Source organism: Pelophylax lessonae (genome assembly GCF_965119305.1).
Source record: "Pelophylax lessonae genome assembly, chromosome: 10".
Taxonomy (NCBI): domain Eukaryota; kingdom Metazoa; phylum Chordata; class Amphibia; order Anura; family Ranidae; genus Pelophylax; species Pelophylax lessonae.
Genome location: NC_138777.1, coordinates 146,015,138 through 146,036,205, shown reverse-complemented (window position 1 = coordinate 146,036,205; position 21,068 = coordinate 146,015,138). Strand labels below are relative to the sequence as shown.

The following is a 21,068-nucleotide window of genomic DNA, read 5'->3' as shown; positions in this document are numbered from 1 at the left end:
AGAATATGTTAAATATTAAAAAAATAACGAGCGAATGTACAGAGAACAAGGTCATATGATTAAATATTTCTGCAGATTGGTTTTTAAAAGACGTAATGGCTTTCAGATGACTAATAGACACTTACCAATCACTGAATCACTGAGCTGTGCTACCGACTTCTGCACAGAAAGGGCAACATGGTGCTGACAATTTTCAATATAGTAAACTGACATATACCGTATATATATTTTTTGAAATGCTATATTTAACTTTTTCATTTAGAAATGTTAATTACAATTTGTGTTTGTGAGTTTCCACCATTGACCTTTTGGCCAATATTTGCATAGCCAGAATAGGCTGAGAGATCCTAATGTAAGAATGTTGTTTTCCAGGTAAGGAGAAGGATGTTTAGAAATGAATATATAATATAGTTGCCAAATGTCAGTACTAGTGATGAACCGCTATCGGTTTTTCGTTGCCGATACCGATATTTTGGCCATTGCATATCGGTATCGGCCGACATGGGCCGATATTTTCATACATTTAAAAAAAAAGGTTTTTGTTATTTTTATCACTTGACAGGTACTCTTGTGGAGGGATCTGGGGGTCTAAAATACCCCAAACCCCTCCTCTGCACTTAAAAGCATTCAAAACGCCAATTTTGGCTGTTTTGAATGCTGTAATTTTTTTAATCTGGCGCCAGTACTCGGAAGTGATGTCATGACATCACTTTATTGCTTATATCTTTAATTTGTACATATGTGAGTGGCATATTCAATAACATATGTAAACGGAAATATGCTATGTGACATCATTTTACCCTCAAATGAGCAATATTTGGAATATCGGCAATATCGGCCAGTTCTGGGGCCGATACAGATATATCGGCAAAAGTCAATATCGCCCCTCGATATATCGGCCTTGCCGATAATTGGTCGATCCCTAGTCAGTACCTTAATGGATAGAAGAATACTGGTCCATATCAAGGTTCAAATTGCAGCGCATGATATGTCAATTTGCAGTGTACTTTTTATGTTAAATCTTTATTTTTCATTAGGAAGGAAATATCCTGTACCTGAGAGGTACTAAAGTTTAGGATTGGATAACACTATATAGATCTCTTACCTGCATTTAGCAGGAATACATTATAAACACATTTTTTCAGATTTAATGTTTTATTTGCTGCCATTCTGGTAAATCTGGTATTTGTCAGAAAGATGTATTTAATGGTATATTACATTATTAAAATAATTTAATATTTTAGGAATATAATATTGATTTGTAAGAGTACTACTGTGATGGAACATTAGCTGCTTAGCTAACTAGAACATAAATTGTAAACTAAAACAGTAACATCCTCTGCAACTGATATACTGAATTAATTTTCAGGCCCCAGTAATATTGCCAGTAATGCCAGCACAGCAGTGTAAATATTACTGTTTTTTTTTCTCTCAACATTCATGGTTTGAACCTACTCACAAATATGAGTTGGCGTGCTTTAAATGGAAACTAGAGGATGATGTTTTATGTCTTTTTTTTGCTATGTGATACTTGTGGTGATATTTCATATACAGATGTGTGGATGTAATGTTGACCCAAGCTTTATACACTGCTCAATAAAATTAAAGGAACTCTTTTTAATCAGAGTAAAGCATCAAGTCATAAAAACTCCTGAGATATTGATCTGGTCAGTTAAGTAGCAGAGGGGGTTGTTAATCAGCTTCAGCTGCTTTGGTGTTAATGAAATTAACAATTAAATTAACAACAGGTGCGCCAAATGGGCAACAATAAGACGGCCTCCAAAACAGGAATCGTTTTACAGGTGGAGGCCACTGCCATTTTCTTTTCTCTATTCACCTTTTTCATTAGTTTTGCATTTGGCTAGGTTCAGTGTTACTACTGGTAGCATGAGGCGATACCTGGACCCTATAGAGGTTGCACAGGAAGTCTAACTCCTCCAGGATGGCACATCAATATGCGCCATTGCCAGAAGGTTTGCTGTGTCTCCTAGCACAGTCTCAAGAGCATAGAGGAGATTTCAGGTGACAGGCAGTTAATCTAGGAGTGCTGGACAGGGCTGTAGAAAGTCCTTAACCCATCAACTGGACCAGTATGTGTACCTTTGTGCAAGGAGGAACAGGATGAGCACCGCCAGAGCCTAAAAAAATTACCTCTAGCAGGCCACTGGTGTGAATGTCTCTGACCAAATAATCAGAAACAGACTTCACAAGGGTGGCCTGAGGGTCCAACATCCTCTAGTGGGCCCTGTGCTTACTGCCTAGCACCATTTGATTGGCATTTGCCATTGAACACCAGAATTGGCAAGTCTGCCACTGGCGCCCTGTGCTTTTTACAGATAAGAGCAGGTTCACCCTGGGCACATGTGTCAGATGTGATAGGGTCCAGAGAAGCCGTGGGCAATGTTAATGCTGCCTGTAACATCATTCAGCATGGCCGGTTTGGTGGTGGGTCAGTGATGGTCTGGGGAAACATATCCATGGAGGGACGCACAGACCTCTTAAGGCTAGACAATGGCACCCTGACTGCCATTAGGTATCAGGATGAAATCTTTGGACCCATTGTCAGACTCTACGCTGATGCAGTGGGTCCTGGGTTCCTCCTGGTGCATGACAATGCCCGGCCTCATGTTGTGTTGTTAGTCTACCTAGAAGTGTAAGGATTATATGGGCTGTTCTCCCACTGACTGTACCATGCTGACTGCATGTTCAAGTAGTTATAAACCTCTGACTTAAAAAATTAACAAAGCATATCCTTCTATAGCGGGGAATTGCCCTAATTCAAAGTACTGATTGTGATTTCTGTCTGCAGTCTTATTCCTTTGCTGTCTGCCTGAGTCATTTCTGACAGGCTGTGCCGACTCCAAGGGATCAAGAGGGAGATGGGAGGGGAGTTCCAGCACACAGCCTGTGATTGACATCGTAGAGAGGCAGGAAGAGTATCATAGGTTACCCTGTAAGCAGAAGGAGGAGATATTTCTTGAAATGCAGTGGTGGATTAGGTAAGCTGGGATACACAGGAAAGATGAGTTTAGCCTACTGAACAGAAATGGCATCAGTCCCAGAATTCTGCCTTAGAGTAAGATGTACATGAAAGGGCTTTGCAAAGCGCAAAAAAAAAACAAAATATATTTCCCAGCACCCTTACCAGTACCTGCAATAAATAATAATAAGTACAATGGGTACCAGAGCTTACCAGGTTCAGCAATAACTTCCTCCCATTCTTACTGCAAATAGGAATTCTACATTTTCTTTTGCAAAAATTGGATTTTCGACTTACCGTAAAATTCATTTCTTTGATGTTCATTGACACAGCTCCTGATCTTCTTAACCATTGGGTTATACTGCCCCCTACAGGAGTAGGACACTAGGCGGAAAAAAAGTCTGGCTACACCTATGGGCAGTCCCAGGGGGTATACTCCCTCTCTCTGCTATAGGTACTCAGTTTTGTTACAAGCAGTTTCAGAAGAATTACAACTCCACAGAGGGGTGGGTGCTGCGTCCATCAATGAACATCAGAGAAATGTATTTTATGGTAAGTTAAAAATCCCATTTTCTCTTTTGTTCATTGACAGACACGACTCCTGATCTTCTTAACCATTGGGATGTCCCAAAGCAGTGTTAAACATGAGGGGTGGGGACAGCGAAAAATAAATTCCCAAGGCTTACTATAGCCAATCAGGTAAACAGGAGCTCAACCAAAACAACTGGAGCTCACCTGAAAAAAACAATACACCCTTTAAAGAGGACCAGGTCCTCTAAACAGCAGCTCACAAAACCTTGCGGCCAAAGGAAGCATCCGCAAATACCAAAACATCCACTTTATAGAACTTTGGCCATCACTGACGCCTTATGACGGAAGGCCCAGGAGGCACTGAGTGCCTGAGTAGAGTGCGCCTTGACAGGGAAAGGAGGAACCTGAATCACCATCTGTCTGATCCATCTGGAAATGGTCACAGAGGAATCAGACAAACCTTTTCCGAGGTCCATTCGTGAGCACAAATAGTGAGTCCGACTTCCTGAAAGACTACGTAGCTGCCAGGTACACCCGAATTGCCCGGAACACATCCAAGACATGCAGGGTAATTTCCTTCTGATGTTTAGGCCTAGGACACAGGGAAGGCAACACAATGTCTTCATTCAAATGAAAATCAGAGACAACCTTTGGAAGGAATGACAGACAGGGACGAAGAACCACCTTATCTCTGTAATTTCTCAAGTAAGGTGAACGAGAGGATAACACCGTCAATTCCGACACCCTGCGTGCAGGGGTGATAGCCACCAAGAAGGCCACCTTCAAGGACAGCGTAAGCAGGGCAATCTCTGGAAGATTCTGAAAAGGAGACTTCTGGAGGACTGAAAGCTCAAAATTGAGGTCCCAAGGTGGCAACGGAGACCGCACTGCAGAGGTCAAGTGCCTAACTCCCTGAAGAAAAGTATACACCAGGGAGTATGTGGCCATGGGCTGTTAAAAGAAGACAGCTAAGGCTGACATCTGACCCTTGTTAGTACTCAAGGCCAGTTTCTGCTCAACCCCCCATTGAAGGAAGGTCAAGATCCGAGCCACCGAGAGAGTGAGGATGAACCCCAAGAGACTCACACCACGCAAGTCGTACAGACTTCCACCTACAATGGTAGATCTTTCTAGAAGTAGATTTCCTAGCTTTTAACAGCGTTGGAATCACTGACTCAGACAAACCTCTATCCATCAGCACCTAGCGTTCAACAGCCAAGTCATCAAAGCCAGCGACTGTAAAGCAGGATGGAAGATTGGTTCTTGGGACAGCAGATCCTCCCTGAGAGAAAGCTTCCAACGAACTTCGGCTACCAGCCGCACTAGATCAGCGTACCAAGCCTGGCAGGGCCAGTCCTGGGCCACTAAGATGACCGGAATCCCTTCTGCCTTGATCCTGCGTAGAAGTCTTGGCAGAAGCTTGAGTATCAGATGATACTGACACCACGGGGCCACCAGCGCATCTGCGGCATCCGCCGGAGGATTCAGTGACCGAGCTACAAACCTCTGCACCTTTTGTTGGGCCAAGACACCAACAGATCCACCTTGGGGATGCCCCACAGTAGACACAACTGATTAAACACCTTCAGATGAAGGGACCACTCCCCTTGGTCCAATGTCTGCCGACTGAGGTTATCCTCCTGCCAGTTTTCCACCCAGGGGATGTGTTCTGCCCACCTCAGAATGCCAGCTACCTCCAGAGCTGCCAGGACACTTCTTGTGCCCCCCTGGTGATTGACATAGACCACGGCAATGGCATTGACCGATTTAATGCGCACTGGACATCCCTGAAGACGATCCCTCCAATGGTCCAGGCACAGTCTGAGTGCTCAGAGTTCCAAAATATTGATCAATAGTCTGGACTCTTCCAGTGTCCGGATGCCCTGAGCAGAATTTTTGCTGAGGATGTCTCCCCAGCCAGACAGGCTGGCATCCGTGTTTACCACTGTCCAATACAAGGGGAAGAAGGATTTGCCCAGCGGAAACGCTGGAGAGCGAAGCCACCATATCAGGGACTCTTTCGCTCCCCGACTCAGCCGGATTGGATTGTCCAGAGACTGTGGAGTCTTGTCCCATTTGGCCAGAATCTCTCTTGCAGGGGGCTCATATGGAACTGTGCTAACAGAACCACCTCGAAGGGAGATACCATCAGACCCAGCACCCTCATGCAAGTCCGGAGGGATGACCATCTGCTGGACAGCAGGAGACGAATTGCAGCCTGCAATTTCTGGAGTTTGCCCAGATGAAGGAGCACTCTGGCTAAGTCCAGAGCCAGACCCAGATAGTCCAGCTTTGTGGACGTAACCAGAGCAGACTTCTGAAAATTCAGAATCCAACCAAATTCCCTCTGAGTTTGTATGGTGATCTCCAGTTTTCCACCAGAGCAGTAGAAGACTCCGCTAGCAGAAGGGGGTCGTCAAAGTAGCCCAGTACCGGGCTCCCCCCCGTTGGCGTAACAATGCTAGCTTCGGGGCTAACACTTTTGTGAAGATCCGAGGAGCAGAGGCGAGACCAAAGGTGTAACGCCACAAACTGATAATGCTCCTCTCCCATAGCAAAGCGGAGGAAGCGCTGGTGACTGGCCCATATTGGAATGTGAAGGTAAGCATCCTTGATGTCGATAGAGGCAAGAAAATCCCCCTGATGAAGGGATGCCACCACTGTGCGAATGGACTCCATTATGAACTTCTGCACCCGCACAAAGCAGTTCATCACCTTGAGGTCCAAGATTGGACACACCTTGCCTTCCTTCCTGGGAACTGTAAACAGGTTTGAGTAAAAACCATAAAACATTCCTAAGTCGGAACCAGAACAATCACCCCTTGAAGTAACAGGTCTTGTAACGCCCCAAACAGACCCTGTAAGCGGTCAGGGGACAGGCGCAAGTTGGAAGGAAAGAGCCTTGCCGGGGGACAAGAGCAAAACTCGATCTTTTAGCCATACCGAATGACTTAGTGGATCCACTTGTCTTGTATCAGGGAAGTCCACGGGTCAAGAAACCATCGAACATGTCCCCCCACCCCTGATATGGGTGAGGGCGCATCTTGATGCTGAAGGAACCTTGTCCGTGGTTTTGGAGAAGCCTGCTCTCGGCTTGCCAAACCAGGTTTGTTTGGATCCTCCAGATGAGGCCCTGAAAGGCTTTGAGCCCTTGTCAGTCGACGCCTGAGGGACGAGAAAACTTCTTATGAGCCTAAAAGGAAGGCCCACGTCTAGGACAAGGGTCCTTGCCCCTAGAAGCCTGTGGAAGAAAGGTACTCTTTCCCTCTGTGAGACCTTTAATGATGTCATCCAGGGTAGCTCCAAACAGGTGATCTCCTTGAAAAGGGAGATCAGTCAAGGCATTTTTAGAAGTCTGGTCCGCAGACCAGCATTTGAGCCAAAAGACACTCCAAAGGACCACTGCCAAAAGAGCCGAGCCACTAGGGGAGCTAAAAATATATAGATGTGAAGCTGTGCTAATCAGAGACAGTGTTATGAATCATTGGAAATCCCCAAAATAAAAAGTGTAGGTCAATTAGACAACATAAATGAACTGTATATATACAAAAACAGTGCGTAACTCCAAAAATGTAGTAGTGCAAAGAATGAGTTTGAGTGTGCACTGAAACTGCAATGAGAAATTAATTGATTCCTTATATAAATAAATCAATAAATAAATCCAATAAATAAATACATTCCTTTCAATAATAAATAAGAATAAATGAATGTGCACTGAAAATATGTGATAAAAAGCAATAATGAACAATATATGTAGACACTGAAGTTATGATTAAAAAAAAAAATTCCTTGTATAAATAAATTATTAAATAAATCCAGTAAATTAATAAACAAATTCCTTTCAGTAATAAATATGAATAAATTAATGTGCATAGAGAACATGTGATAAAAACGATAATAAATGATATCTAAGTGCTGAGAAATAAATAATTAGGGTCCTTTCAAAAAAGAGTCCATCATTTGTGAATGGTGTGATAAAATTCAGACAAGTAGTGGTGAACACTGAGTAGTGTAAGAATAGGCTCCAGCAGCAGATAATTGAACAAGGGATAGGATCACTCTTCTGGGTATACTACACCCTTAACTTACTGCTGTAAGGTAACAGCATCTAGTAAATCCCCTGGTGGTATTGGGGTAACTCCTGAGTATGGTAGGGGAAATCCTGTTGTCTCCAGTTCAGGCAGACTAATATACAGTAGAGGGACAAAAGGCTCCATATAGTGTAGTATTGTTAGAAATGTTTATTGGATAAATAAAAATGACCCCCACCAGGTACAGTTCCTCCCCCCACACAGCCAATCGTCCGGTCACCGGCGGTGTTCCCCCCGCCAGCATAGCGCCCTGCCCCCACCCCAGGAGGTGGACAGACCCCGCAACAGCTCATGCATAAGTGGAGGGGGGTAGGATGGGGGGAATGTCGGCCAGGAAGAATGCTGCGATTCGGGCCGAGACCTGGTCGTATGTGACCTCGCAAGGCGTTTAACTCGCAGGCCAGCCCCCGCCCAGTGGGGCTATGTCGCGGCCGACCTATCATGGAGCAGGGGTCAGCGCACACTCACTTACCAGACTTGAGTAACCACTGGATCTAGCTTATCAAGCCGTTGCCCAGTCCAGCAGTTGATTGTAGATCTCACAGGAAAAAAATCCAGGAGAAAAAATTATCTACAATAAAAAAAATCGCCAGGACCAGAGATCCCAGCAAGGAACTAGGTCCTTACTCCTGACTAGGCAGAGAAAAACTGAGTACCTATAGCAGAGAGAGGGAGTAAACCCCCTGGGACTGCCCATAGGTGTAGCCAGACTTTTTTTCTGCCTAGTGTCCTACTTCTGTGGGGAGCAGTATAACCCAATGGTTAAGAAGATCTGGAGCTGTGTCCGTCAATGAACAAAAGAGAAATCATGTTTCATATAAATGTAAAAATGCCATATGTAAGGAAGCCCAAATGGTAGGAGCAGTCCGGGCACAAACATAAAGGAAGCCTTTAAGAAAAAAATTAAGATTGCCAGTAGTGATGTGCAAGAGTTGACCCTAATTTTTCAAAATACAAAAATTTCAACCACCTATAATTTCAAATTGGAATTTCATTGAAGTCAAATGGCAACCATGATCGGTGACTGTTTTTGGCCATTTGGAGGGCTGTTAAAAAGGGAATTGTCACCCGGATGATAATTGCTTGTCTAACAGCTTGTTTAAAACAAGAAAATTAAGAAAAAATTGAAGGAAGGATGGACTTTTCATATGACTTTGAGGGCAACATGGGGCATACACAAATCCTTTAAAATGTTGGCTTGCAAGGCACAGAGCTCTGTGATGCAATTGTATGCAATTTTGCATGCAGATAATGCCAAATTTACTGACACTCTTGCACCAACTTATCTTCTGCAGATTACAAGGGTGACATCAGCAGCTGAGAAAGTGAAAATGGCCAACGTTTTAAAGCAGTACTTACCCTGTTTGGAGTTAACACCACTCTCCTGCTGTGCTTGTGTGTCTGTGGTGCAAGATACCCATTGATGCTGACTGGTTTCTGGGGAGACAACCTTCTCCTTCTTCCAGCACAGCACTAGTCTCCCACTTCCATCTCTCCCTCATAGCTGTCCTGCTCTTCCCTTCTTGGCACCCAAGTAAGGTCTCGCATTTCATCAATGGTTTTTTCTCACTGAAGTCTAGTTCACAAACATGTCTGCATCTGCTTCCATGGCTGGTGATGCTGTGCTCTGACTGGCACTGACCTGCCCTTTCCAGCTCTACTCAGCCTGCTTTCATCCTCCTTTGTCACTGCCAGTCATTTTCCTGAGAACAAAGAAGCATCACTATAACCTTAATGTGCTGCCTCCTTTTGCATCTGCTTCTACAACAAGCTAGAAATGAAGGGCTTGAACAATAATGTTGGCTTCTCTTACCCAGTGTGAAGAGTCTGATGAGATTAGCAGAGGGGGGAACACCAGCTTTGCCGATGGCATATTGGCTAGTCTGTGCCTAGGGGGAGGTAGATGATGCAGGTTATGTGTACCAAGACAATCACATACTCCATGTGCTGTGCCAGTATAGGACAAATTGCAGACATGGTTGGCCTGTGGTTGTGTTCAGCCCCACCACCAATTTGATGTTCCAGACCAGCTTGAGGAACCAATTTCTCCCTAACACTATCGGGTCCAGCCAAGCACCACTGCCTTTGCCTTTATGTCTTCTTCCCATTTTGGTTGTATTTCCCAATACATCCCTAAATGTTATGTTATGCTATGGAGGGTAGAGGAACACAAAGAATGTCTGGTAATTGTGTACGTCTTTTTTTTCTTTTTTTTTGCAAAAGATACACAAAAAAATACACAACCATCTCCCTAAAAATAAAAACTCATTATATTTTATACATTTTTTCTTTTAGCAGGCAAAAAAAATATGATAAACATGAATTCATTTGACAGCCAAAAATTCAGAAAATTTTTGGATTATGGAAATTTGGATCAAACTTGTGGCTGACCTGAATTTGAATCTCAGCACTAATTTAGATATATGGGCATCTGACCTTTATGTGACACTGATTTGCTGCATGCTTTTTTTCTGGGTGCATGACTCGGAAGCACTGAATCAAAAGACAGACAGGCAAATAATATTTTCAGATGCAGGTCAATAATGGTAGCTCATATTTACCTCTCATTCAAAATTTTGTTGGCAAAATGATATAAATAAACAGACTTTCATGTAATTTTTAATTTTACTTTTTTTTTTTTTTAAATAGAATTCGTTTTGTACCTTATGTATAAAATTGCAATTTTCTGCTAGTGTGTATTTAAAAGGTTTATAGTTCATCTACCTCAAAAGACAATTCAGTTTCCACATTCCTGATCTCACTATTTTTCTAATTTGAACTACAACATGACTGTTTCTTTAAAATGCAGGACAATTGCCCTGCTAAAAGATTGATATTTAAATGCACCTATAACCAATAGTACAGTATAAATATTACCACAATGATAAGTAAAATGTACAAGTGTCCAATTTAACATAACCTTTCACTAGTAATTTCACATTCTTTCTTATTTTAGGTTGTTTCAGGTGGCTGTGAGACTCGTGAAATCCCATTGCTAAGAAATGGTCTTGGGCAGCTTGGCTTCAATGCAGATTCAGGGGGGTTTGTAACTGAAGTTGAGAGATTCAGCATGGCTGAAACTGTAGGGCTTTGTCCTGGGGCAAGGTTAGTAGCCATTTGTGGCCAACCGTTCTGCTCATTGACCCCTGAGGATGTTCGTACATTGTTTATTCGTGCAAAGAAAGTAACTGTGACAACTCTGCCTCCAGATGAAGCTGGAAAACCTCGCAGGTAATGCAGCATATAGACAAAGTATTTAATAATGTGGCTGCCAATCTGTTCCTTAGGTTGACTAACATCTCTCTTTGTTTTATCTTTAGGAGTTTTTCTGAGTTGTATGTGAGGTCTCTGCAAGAACAGAGAATCATGAGGCCATCAGAAGGAGACACTGAAGAGAAAGAAGAAATTATTCCAAGAAAAATGGAATCTGCTCCAGCAACTCAGAACATACTTCGGACCCTCTCTGTACAGGAAGAAAGGACTGACTTTAGGTAGGATACTAGGTTTATGAATTTTACCCCATTGTGACAAGAAAACATTTAAAATCTTTAAATTATTTTTGTAAATTCTTACTCTATAATCAAACATTTTTTCTCTAAGGAAGTTCCACCAAACAGGAAGTAGGGTCACAGCATTTTCCTTTAATGGTACAGAAATAATACCTTATTTAGGTTCCCCTTGGAATGAGGGAAGAGAAGTGAAATGTTTGCTGTTATATACACTGACCAAATTTATAAACGCAACACTTTTGTTTTTGCCCCCATTTTTCATGAGCTGAACTCAAAGATCTAAGACTCTATGTACACAAAAGGCCTTTTTCTCTCCAATACTGTTTATAAAATCTGTGTTAGTGAGCACTTCTCCTTTGCCGAGATAATCCATCCACCTCACAGATGTGGCATATCAAGAAGCTGATTAGACAGCATTATTATTGCACAGGTGTGCGTGAACACCACCCGTAGAGTATAATAGTCTGTCAGTGTTCCTGTTCTAGAAAGTTATAAAAAAAATAAATAAAGTTCTGCCTAACCACTTCAATACCAGGCACTTTTATTCCCTTCCTGCCCAGGCCAATTTTCATCTTTCAGTGCTGTCGCAATTTGAATGACATTTGCGCGGTCATGCAACACTGTACCCAAAGTACATTTTTATAGTTTTGTTTACATAAATTGAGCTTTATTTTAGTGGTATTTAATCACTGTTAGGTTTTTTATTTTTTGCTAAATTAACGAAAAAAGACTGAAAATGTTAAACAAAAACACATTTTTCTTCATTTCCGTTAAAAAAGTAACAAATAAACAACTGTCCTTCATAAATTCAGCCCAAAATGTATTCTGCTACATTTATTTGGTAAAAATAACCCAAATGCATATATATTTAGTCTGTAGGAAAGTTAAAGTCCACAAACTATGGTATATATCTGAAAACTGATCAATCCTGATTTACTGATGGCCTATCTATATTCTTGAGGCCTGAAAATGCCAGGACAGTAGAAAAAAAAAACAAATGGCCTATTTTTGGAAAGTAGACAGTCCATGGTATTTAGTAAGAGGCATGGGGGGTCTTTTTAAAGTTGTAATTTTTTGTCATAATTTTTTGGAAAATGAAGAAAAAAAATGTTCAGTCTTTTTTACATACTGTCACCAGTGCCGTACAGCATCATCATACAACTGGTGTGACGGTGATCAGGGACACTAACTGGTGACAGCATGAAAAAGAAAAAAAATTGTCAATTTTTTTTTAACACAATGTGACCAGAGCCGTATAATGTTACCATGGTAACATTGTACTACTCTGGGGAAATGATCAGGATTTTTTTTTTACACATTATGTTTGCTTATAGCAGTTCATTACATTGCTATAAGCAAGCATTATACTGAATGAAACTGAATTATTCAGTCTCTTTTGTTGTGATTAGCTGTCATTGTACAGATGGGCTGTGATTGGCCCTGTCTGTACCATGTGATCAAATTGACCAATCACAGCTAGAAACATAATGTACACACTGGATGGCTTGAAAGGAAGCCATCCATTGTGTACAATTGTCATGTGACCTGCTGTGATTCGTTATTGCTGTTACATGGTATCAGCAGCGAGCCGGTACTGTGATCAGTCATCGGACGTGTCCCGTGGACACGGCCAGTGACAGACCACGCTGCTGCTCAGCCCCACAGCTGCGCAATCAGCGCATCCTGACAGGACGTCATATCTGCTATTGGCCGGGAACTGGTAATTAATAAAATCTTTGTTTTGAAGCAATTTTCTTAACCGGTTGCCGACCACACGTCGTGTATTTACTGCGGCAGTGTGGCTCCCGCAGGCAAACTGAGGTAGGGCTACGTCGGTCATGAGCAGGGAGTTAGGGGGAGAAAAAGGACAACAATTTTATTTAAGTACAGTATCACATGACTGCGCTATTTAAAATAACACAGTGCCGAGTCGCAAAATATGGCCTGGTCATTAAGGGGGAAAATCTTCCAGTCCAGAAGTGATTAAAGGATGAAATTCGCAGAGTTTTATATGCAATGCAATGAGTTCTCTCTAGTTATCCTAAAGCACAATGCAGTACATTGAATTGTAAAAAAGGGCATAGGAAACCTTGCATATTAAACTTCACAGCAGTTCCTAGATATAATTACCACTTTACAAGTGCAAAAAATGTGACAAGATAAATGATTTTTAGTTGTGTGCAAGTTCAAATTTTTATTTTGTCTTATTATGATTCATAATACTATGATTTCTACCCTAAGCTTACCTTCATCTCACAAAATCTGTCTTTCACAGCCCTTTGCACTGTCTTTGGTTTATTTTAATATTACAAATAGCAAAAAAATGTTATAATGACATGATGTTCATTGTAATTTGTGCAAATACTACTATACATCTTTTTATTAGGTTCAGTAATGATGATTTGGCTCCTCCTGATATTATTCCGCAGCCAGACCCATCAAGAGATGAACTGGTGAGTTCCGCATCTTTTTGTTCTCATCGTTGTTTCTCTTCTATCAACTAAAGTTTATAGAGTTACTAAATTAGATACATTTGCTACCAAAGTTTCTTTGAAATACATTGTGGTTACGATGGTTGTGTAATGGATTGTTCCTTCTGATTTTCAGCTCCACTGAACTAATCTGTATGTTCCTTTGTATGCCTTAGATGATGTATGACACTTTTGGGAAGTCCATAGACGAGGTGTTGGAAACAGATGTGGTTCTTTCAGAGGAGGAAAGCACTGCACCTGCATCTTCTCAGGAACATGTTACTAACAGTAATATATTTTTATATATCATATCCTTTCTCAGTGAAAAAAAGACAACAAATGAATTAGGCAGTGTACTACATGTCAAAATTATCAGCAGATTCATCAGGCTCTGCTTATACGTTTCTTTATTATGCATTTAGTTTTAATTACTTTGAAAACTTAAATCAGATAATAAGCCTTGATTGCACAGTATTTTTCCAATCTATTTTACTCATTGATACATAAACAACAGTGAATCTGCTTAGATATAATTGAAGTTCACCATATATCCATAATTTGTTAGTTTCTAAGATGATTATGATTATAAAAAAGCCAAAAGTACCTGTTCACATTGCAGACTTTGACAGGAGAAGCCATTTTACAACTTATGGACTTCATAGTAGTTCTGGGACAGTGACTGAGGGATTTACTGCCCTGGAACTAGGGTGTGGTGCCATTTTTATATTTGTTTTTTGTTACAAATGTTTAATTTTGATATTATAACAAAAGGAAAGATAGTGATGCGCTATTCGGTAGTAATGAATGAATATATATACTATAAAAGTGCTGTAGTGCTGAATCTTGAACTGAATGAATAAAAATTAAAAAAATAAATGAATGGATGTATCCCAAATCTTTGGTAAGTGCAATGAAAAAATGAATAGTAAAGTGACCCGGTGCTAAATCTCCAAGTATATGAAAGTGACAAAGTGATAATGAAGGTATGTAATATGGAAGCAATGTAAAGTGACAAGAGTGCAAAATATTGGCTCAATGAAATCTGAATAGATATAATAAATATATCCCAAATCTTCAATAAATACAACACAGATAAATAGGATAAAAAGGTGTAACAAATCGACAAGGTGCTATATCTCCGAATCTATATAGGTAACAAGGTGATATTCAGCCTGAATATATTAGTGGTATTTAGTATCTATTATTAGAAGATTTATCAACTTGTTATACCATATCACTGTGTCACCGTGTGATTTTCCAGTGGCAACCAGAACTCCTTGTTTCTTTGAAGCACTGGCCAGAAAGATGTGAGGGTATTCCCTGTGAGAGCATTTAAGGGTTGCAGCTTTATGAAAGTGTGTGTCTTGTGCACAGACAATGTCTGCCTTTGATCTGGAAGCCTCTTTTTATAGTGAGAAGAGTTTTGCAGAGTGATTTAGACCCTTAACATTGAGGGAGATACATTTCAATGGCATAGGCATTGGCGGAGGCGGTGGATGGAAACTATAGTAGATATGGATATCAGGTTTATCATTAAAGATGGAAACTTTAGGATAGGGCCAAGAGTAAGGCCAGAGACAGGAGAGAGTAGATGGGTTGAATGATCAAGACTATAGGTATTGGATAGGACAGTGAGGATTCACAATTGGTTATACTTGTACTGCAGAACCAAAAAAGAATGCCAAGTGAACAAGATAGACTAAATCAACAAACAGATAAAAACGTGACCTCCGAAGAGAGTCGCGCACAGCAGAGCTGTGCTGGATTCAGGTTAGGGGGCAAACAGGATGGAAATAAAATCTAGGCCTCAAGGTTAGTTAGACACTTGTAGGTTGTGACCCAAGCCTCCAGGAGAAGATTTCTTAGAAGACCCCTTGCACGATACCACTAGCCAATCTTGTTCCAAAGGTTCCAGGTGTGCTTGCAGAGAGGAGGGTGGTGGGGAGTCAAGTATTATCCCCAAAACATGGAGGAGAGATAGCCCATCTTCTAGTGTGGACACTTTGGTTGATACTCTGTTATGACTGATGGAGAGAGTGGCATTGCGTTTCCATTTGTAAAGGATATTGTGGTTGCGTAGGGCCTTTGTGACCATGGCCAGGTTCCTAGGCCGTTGCAGAGTATGGCATGACAGATCTTGGTCGTAGTTGTAAGGCAGAGTAGTGCTCTGGGAGACGTTTGATCTGGTGGAAGGCAATCATAATTCTCTCTTTTGCCTGGTAGAAGTGTACTCGTAGTAGGACATCTCTGGGAGCATCCGCTGAGATGAACAAGGGTTTAGGCAATCTATGAATTCTATCAAAAGAGAGATCAAGGCTTGACAGAGTTGGAACCAGTGTAGAGAATAACTCTTGCACATATTGTGGGAGTTGAGAGGCTGAAATGGTCTAAGGAATGCCATGTATTTTGGATGTTTTTGCTCCTGGACTTATCCTCCAGGTCAGCCACTTTATCTTTCAACCGTACAATTTCATCATAAGGAGCAGCATGAGCATCCACCTTAGTGTTAAAGGCCAACATGTATTCTCTCAGTGAGGTTTCCATTCTATCCACTCTGTCTCCTAACTCATCTAGTTCAGCCTTGCATTGATGGACACATGCCAGAATGTCAGACTGCAGTGAGGATCTTAAGGAGAGGAGCATCTCTTTAAGGGTAGTGTCAGAGACAGGCTGCCCCTGTGTGGGGAGGTTTGTGAAGGGGTCTGCATTGGGGGCCATGGTTGGGGCCTGTAACTGGCATGCAGAACTCACCTCCATGCTGAGTTCCTAGGAAGGCCCTGGTGGGGAGAACATGCACGGCTTGGACTTCACTGGGCTTCTGGTGGAAGGGGAGAAGCACCCAGAAGAACCCCCACTGCCCGAGGGGCTCACTCGATGTTGTTAATGAGCCCCACTGAGTGTCAAGGTCTTACCTTGCCTTCCTGTTGGCAGCCATCTTGGACATGTGCAGACTGCTGGTTCTTATAATCTCTGTTTGCATCATCACTTGTCTGCTGCCTGGGTGTCGCTCAGTGATGATGTTGCACACCTGACTATATATATCACCTGATGGCTTTCAGACCTTGCCCTTGCATTTGTGCTCCAAGATGCATTACTGCTAGCAGTCCTCTGGTCTCTGTGGTTTCTCTGTGCATGACTTGGCTTGGTTGACGTCCTTCCTGGCTCTGGATTCCGCATCGGCAGACGACCCCGCATCAGACGACGACCCGGCTTTGGCAGAATACCTGCTTCTGGACTCTATCTTGGCTTGGATGACTACCTGTATCAGGACTTGATCCTAGCTTGGATGACTACACACTTCTGAACTTGACCCCGGCTGTTCTTGATTTTGCTCCTCTCGCTTGCTGTGTGATTATTATTGTTGCATAAATAAATTCGCTTTATTTTACTTGCATTTTCATGTGGTCTGGTTTCCTGGCACCCTACACTGAGTCCCTGAGGAGGGTTGGGTGTTTGTGCATGTAGCGATCGCATCTCCAGGCCACCAACATTTTGTTGGAGTCCACGGCCTACAGGCTTGAAAAAGCAATCCCCTTTGTGGGGCATCGGCAGGTCTTTTCTGCGGTGCGTCATCCTGCTTTATCTCTGGCCAGGATTAGTGGTGTATTGAGATCTCTAGGGCTTAAATCAGCTCGGATGTCGGTGGATTACCCTGGGGCCTTTCAGAGCCTCCCCAGAATGCGGTCATCCACGCTCGTGGTCGCCTCCCCCTACCGATTTTTTTTGCATACAAAATTTAACAGATCCCCAAAAATTCTTCAAATATATTAATACTAAAAAGGTCAGGTCCAAGCATGTGGGTGCTTTACAAAATAATCTACATTGGGTGACTGGGGACAAAGAGAATGCAAATTTATTCTTCTCTTCTACAGCTCTGTATATACTAAGGACCATGGGTGAGCTGATGTCCGTAATGGGGATAGTATTGACACTGCCCCCAAATAATTCACTATGGCTCAAAATTGATATGGTCCAGAAATATTTAGACAGCATACCCTGAGATCCTAAACAATTTGAGCCATTGTTTTTAAATTTTTATACTGCGGCAGGCTGGCTCAGTTGGGCGAATCACGGTACCTGTACAGCGAGCCGCAGAAGCGCTCCTGGGGGCGGCAGCGCTCTCCCGCCCCCACTAGGCAGCGGGGATGCTGATGCATGAGACTGGCGCCACCGATTGCCGCCGGGCACCCGCCATCGCTCCCCGCTGGGAGGAAAGGTTCTCTCTGAAATGATCACAGAGCGCTTGTGACCCTTCTATATAAAATCACAGGTTTCTATGATCATTTCACAAGTCCCTCCCCCCACAGTTAGTAAACACTCCCCTAGGCTTTGATCACCCCTAGATTAACCCCTTCCCTGCCAGTGTCATTATTACAGTAACAGTGCATATTTTTAGCACTGATTATTGTACTAGTGTCATTTGTCCTTCCAAAAGTGCCAAAAATGTCAGTTAGGGGCCCAATCTGTCCGCCACAATGTCGTTAGGGGTCCAATCTGTCCGCCACAGTTCCGCTAAAAATCACAGATCGCCGCCATAACTAGCAAAAAATAAATAAATAAATAAAAGTGACATAAATCTTTCCCCTAGTTTGTAGACGTGTTAACTTTTGCGCAAATCAATCAAAATATGCTTATTGCGATTTTTTTTTTTTTACCAAAAATATGTAGCAGAATACAAATTGTCCTAAAAGGATGAAAAAAGTAGATTTTTACTTTTTTTTTTTTTGGGAATGTTATATAGCAGAAAGTGAAAAATATTGTTTGGGAATGTTATATAGCAGAAAGTGAAAAATATTGTTTTTTTTTTTTTCAGAATTGTCGCTTGTTTTTGTTTATAGCACAAAAAATAAAAATCGCACAGGTGATCAAATACCACCAAAAGAAAGCTCTATTAGTGGGGGGGAAAAAAAGGACATTTTATTTAGCTACAACATCGCACGACCGCACAATTGTCCGTTAAAATAACACAACGCCGAATCGCAAAAAATTACTTGGTCATTAAGGGGCAAATCCTTCTGGTCGAGAACTGGTTAAAAAGGGTTTAAAGTCTTTACCAAGTATCTATAAACCTGTTAGTTTAACCAAAAAATCAGTTTGTAAATGGATATAAAACTGAGTAAAAGACTGTATTCAGAGAGTAGTGGTTAATAATTTCTACTGTGAATGGTCTAGGTTTGTTAGTGGTGTACCCCAACATTCAGTGTTGGGACCCTTACTTTTTAATATATTTAAAAATGGGTCTAGGATTAAAATTACCATTTCAGTCTTTGCAGGTGACACCAAGCTATGCAGTAGAATAACACCCTTACAGGATGTCTCCAACTTAAAAGCCAACCTCAATGCACTGTTTAATTGGATGACTATGTGGAAATGAGGTTTAATGTTGATAAATGTAATGTTATGTACTTGGGAATATGCATGCATCTTACATACTAGGAGGAGTACACCTGGGGGAATCAATGGTGGAGAAGTGTTCTGGTAGATCATAAGCCTAATATTGGCATGCAATGCCAAGCAGCAGTTTCCAAAGCAAGCAAAATCCTTTCTTGTAGTAACTATTTACCTACTGGGCACTTAAACCCCCTTCCTGCCCCGGCCAATTCTCAGCTTTCAGCTCTGTCGCGCTTTGAATGACAATTGCGCGGTCATACAACACTGTACCCGAATAAAATTTTTATAACTTTTTTCAAACAAATATAGCTTTCATTTGGTGGTATTTAATCACTACTGGGGTTTTTAATTTATGCTGAAAAAAAAAGACTGGAAAAAAAAAGACTGCAAATTAAAAAAAAAAAACAGGTTTATAGTTTGTTATAAAATTTTTCAAACAGGTCATTTTTCTCCTTTGATGTGCGCTGATGAGGCAGCACTAATGGGCCCTGATAGGCACTGATAGGCTGCACTGATGGGCACTGATAAGGCAGCACTGATAAGACGGCACTGGTGGGCACTGACAGATGGCACTGATGGGCAGAACTGAAGGGCACTGGTAGATGGCACTAAAGGGCACTAATAGGCGGCACTCATGGGCACTGATAGGTGGCACTCATGGGCAATAATTGAATATAGCCACATGTACAGGGGCTAGCTATAGCACTTGCTGTGAGTATAATTGAGGCCAGATAAAGATGCTTATCCAGTGCAAAAATTGCAATACCAAAAGGATGGGTTACTGTACTGTAAATAATCCTAAAAGTGCTAATAGTGTATAATTAGATAATTTTTAAACACTCTAAATTGCTGGGTGTGCTAATAGTGAGAAAAATCCATAAAATACAAAATAACCATATGAGATGGGTGCACCTAAACAATAACATTAAATGCAGCACATATGCAATAAATAATAATAGCTATTGCTACCCATACCAGTCCCTTTGAGCAAGCGCTCTCCCCTCCTAAACCATACCAGGCCACCTGCCCTCAACATGGGGGTGCTTTGGGGCAAGGGGGCTCTGCTCCCCACCCCAAAGCACCTTGCCTCCATGTTTATGAGGACAAGGGCCTCTTCCCGACAACCCTGGGCTGTGGTTCTGGGGGTCTGCGGATGGGGGGCTTATCAGAATCTGGAAGCCCCCTTTATCAAGGGAGCCCCAGATTCTGCCACCCCCCCCCCTATGTGAATGAGTACGGGGTACATAGTATCCCTAGCCATTCACCAGAAAGTGTAAAAAGTGAATAAAGACACAACAATAGTTTTTGACAAGCCCTTTATTTGAATCGGTCAATCATTTTTCGACAGAGCAGAATTCAAATAATTTCGAAAATTTGGAATTCGTTAGGAAATTAATAAACAAAATGAAATTTAAGGAAAACGAATCAAATTTTTCCATTGTGTAGGTGTCTAATTAGGGGTGGAGAGCTGATATTTAAGCAGAAAATCTTTGTAATCTGCGAAAAAGAATTTCATGTACTTTTTTGAGCGACAGGCGTTTTTCTTCAGGCGACAGAACGCTTATATGCCAACAGGGGCCATTGAAATGAATGGGATTAGGCTTGTTGAGAGTTTAAGAGCTACAAGCTTCTAGCAGAAAATCGCTCAGTGTTGAACAGGGCCTTATGGCAGGATCATCAGCTATTCTTTAAAAAAAAGCTACAGAATTAAAAATCATTAAAAATCATTTAGAACTTGCATGGCAAAGCTTATATAAGATTCTTGTGTTTAGGTTTAGATCTACATTAATGAGCTACATTAAACTGGTATTCCAGAATCTCCTTTTCTGACTTTTTTCATTTTCAGCATCTTCACCAGCTCCACAGTCTCTTGAAGATGAATGGAAGAGCATCTCTGATCTTACTCTGGCCTGCAACAGTATTCTGGAAGCCATGTCTAAAGAAGGTATCCTTTGCCAGAAATGTTGGTGAAGTTTGGTTTGTAGTATTTGACAACAATTCCGATTAACTGATAAACATTTTCTAAAGCTGGTGTTCCATCAGAATAGGCGACCCATCAGATTAGGTAACAGAAGTGACGTCCCGTCAACTGAAT

At 41.7% G+C, this 21,068-nt stretch overlaps 1 protein-coding gene across 2 annotated transcripts in view; it reads left to right on the top strand.

Annotated features, from left to right (window-relative positions):
* The window catches only part of SIPA1 (signal-induced proliferation-associated 1), a 148,967-nt gene that overhangs the window by 67,992 nt on the left and 59,907 nt on the right, over positions 1-21,068 (top strand). For both annotated transcript variants that reach the window (XM_082270220.1, XM_082270219.1), the window contains exons 7-11: positions 10,559-10,833; positions 10,923-11,093; positions 13,498-13,564; positions 13,759-13,870; positions 20,820-20,918. In XM_082270220.1, coding sequence (XP_082126346.1) covers positions 10,559-10,833; positions 10,923-11,093; positions 13,498-13,564; positions 13,759-13,870; positions 20,820-20,918 — 724 coding nt within the window. The remainder of the gene's footprint in view (positions 1-10,558; positions 10,834-10,922; positions 11,094-13,497; positions 13,565-13,758; positions 13,871-20,819; positions 20,919-21,068) is intronic.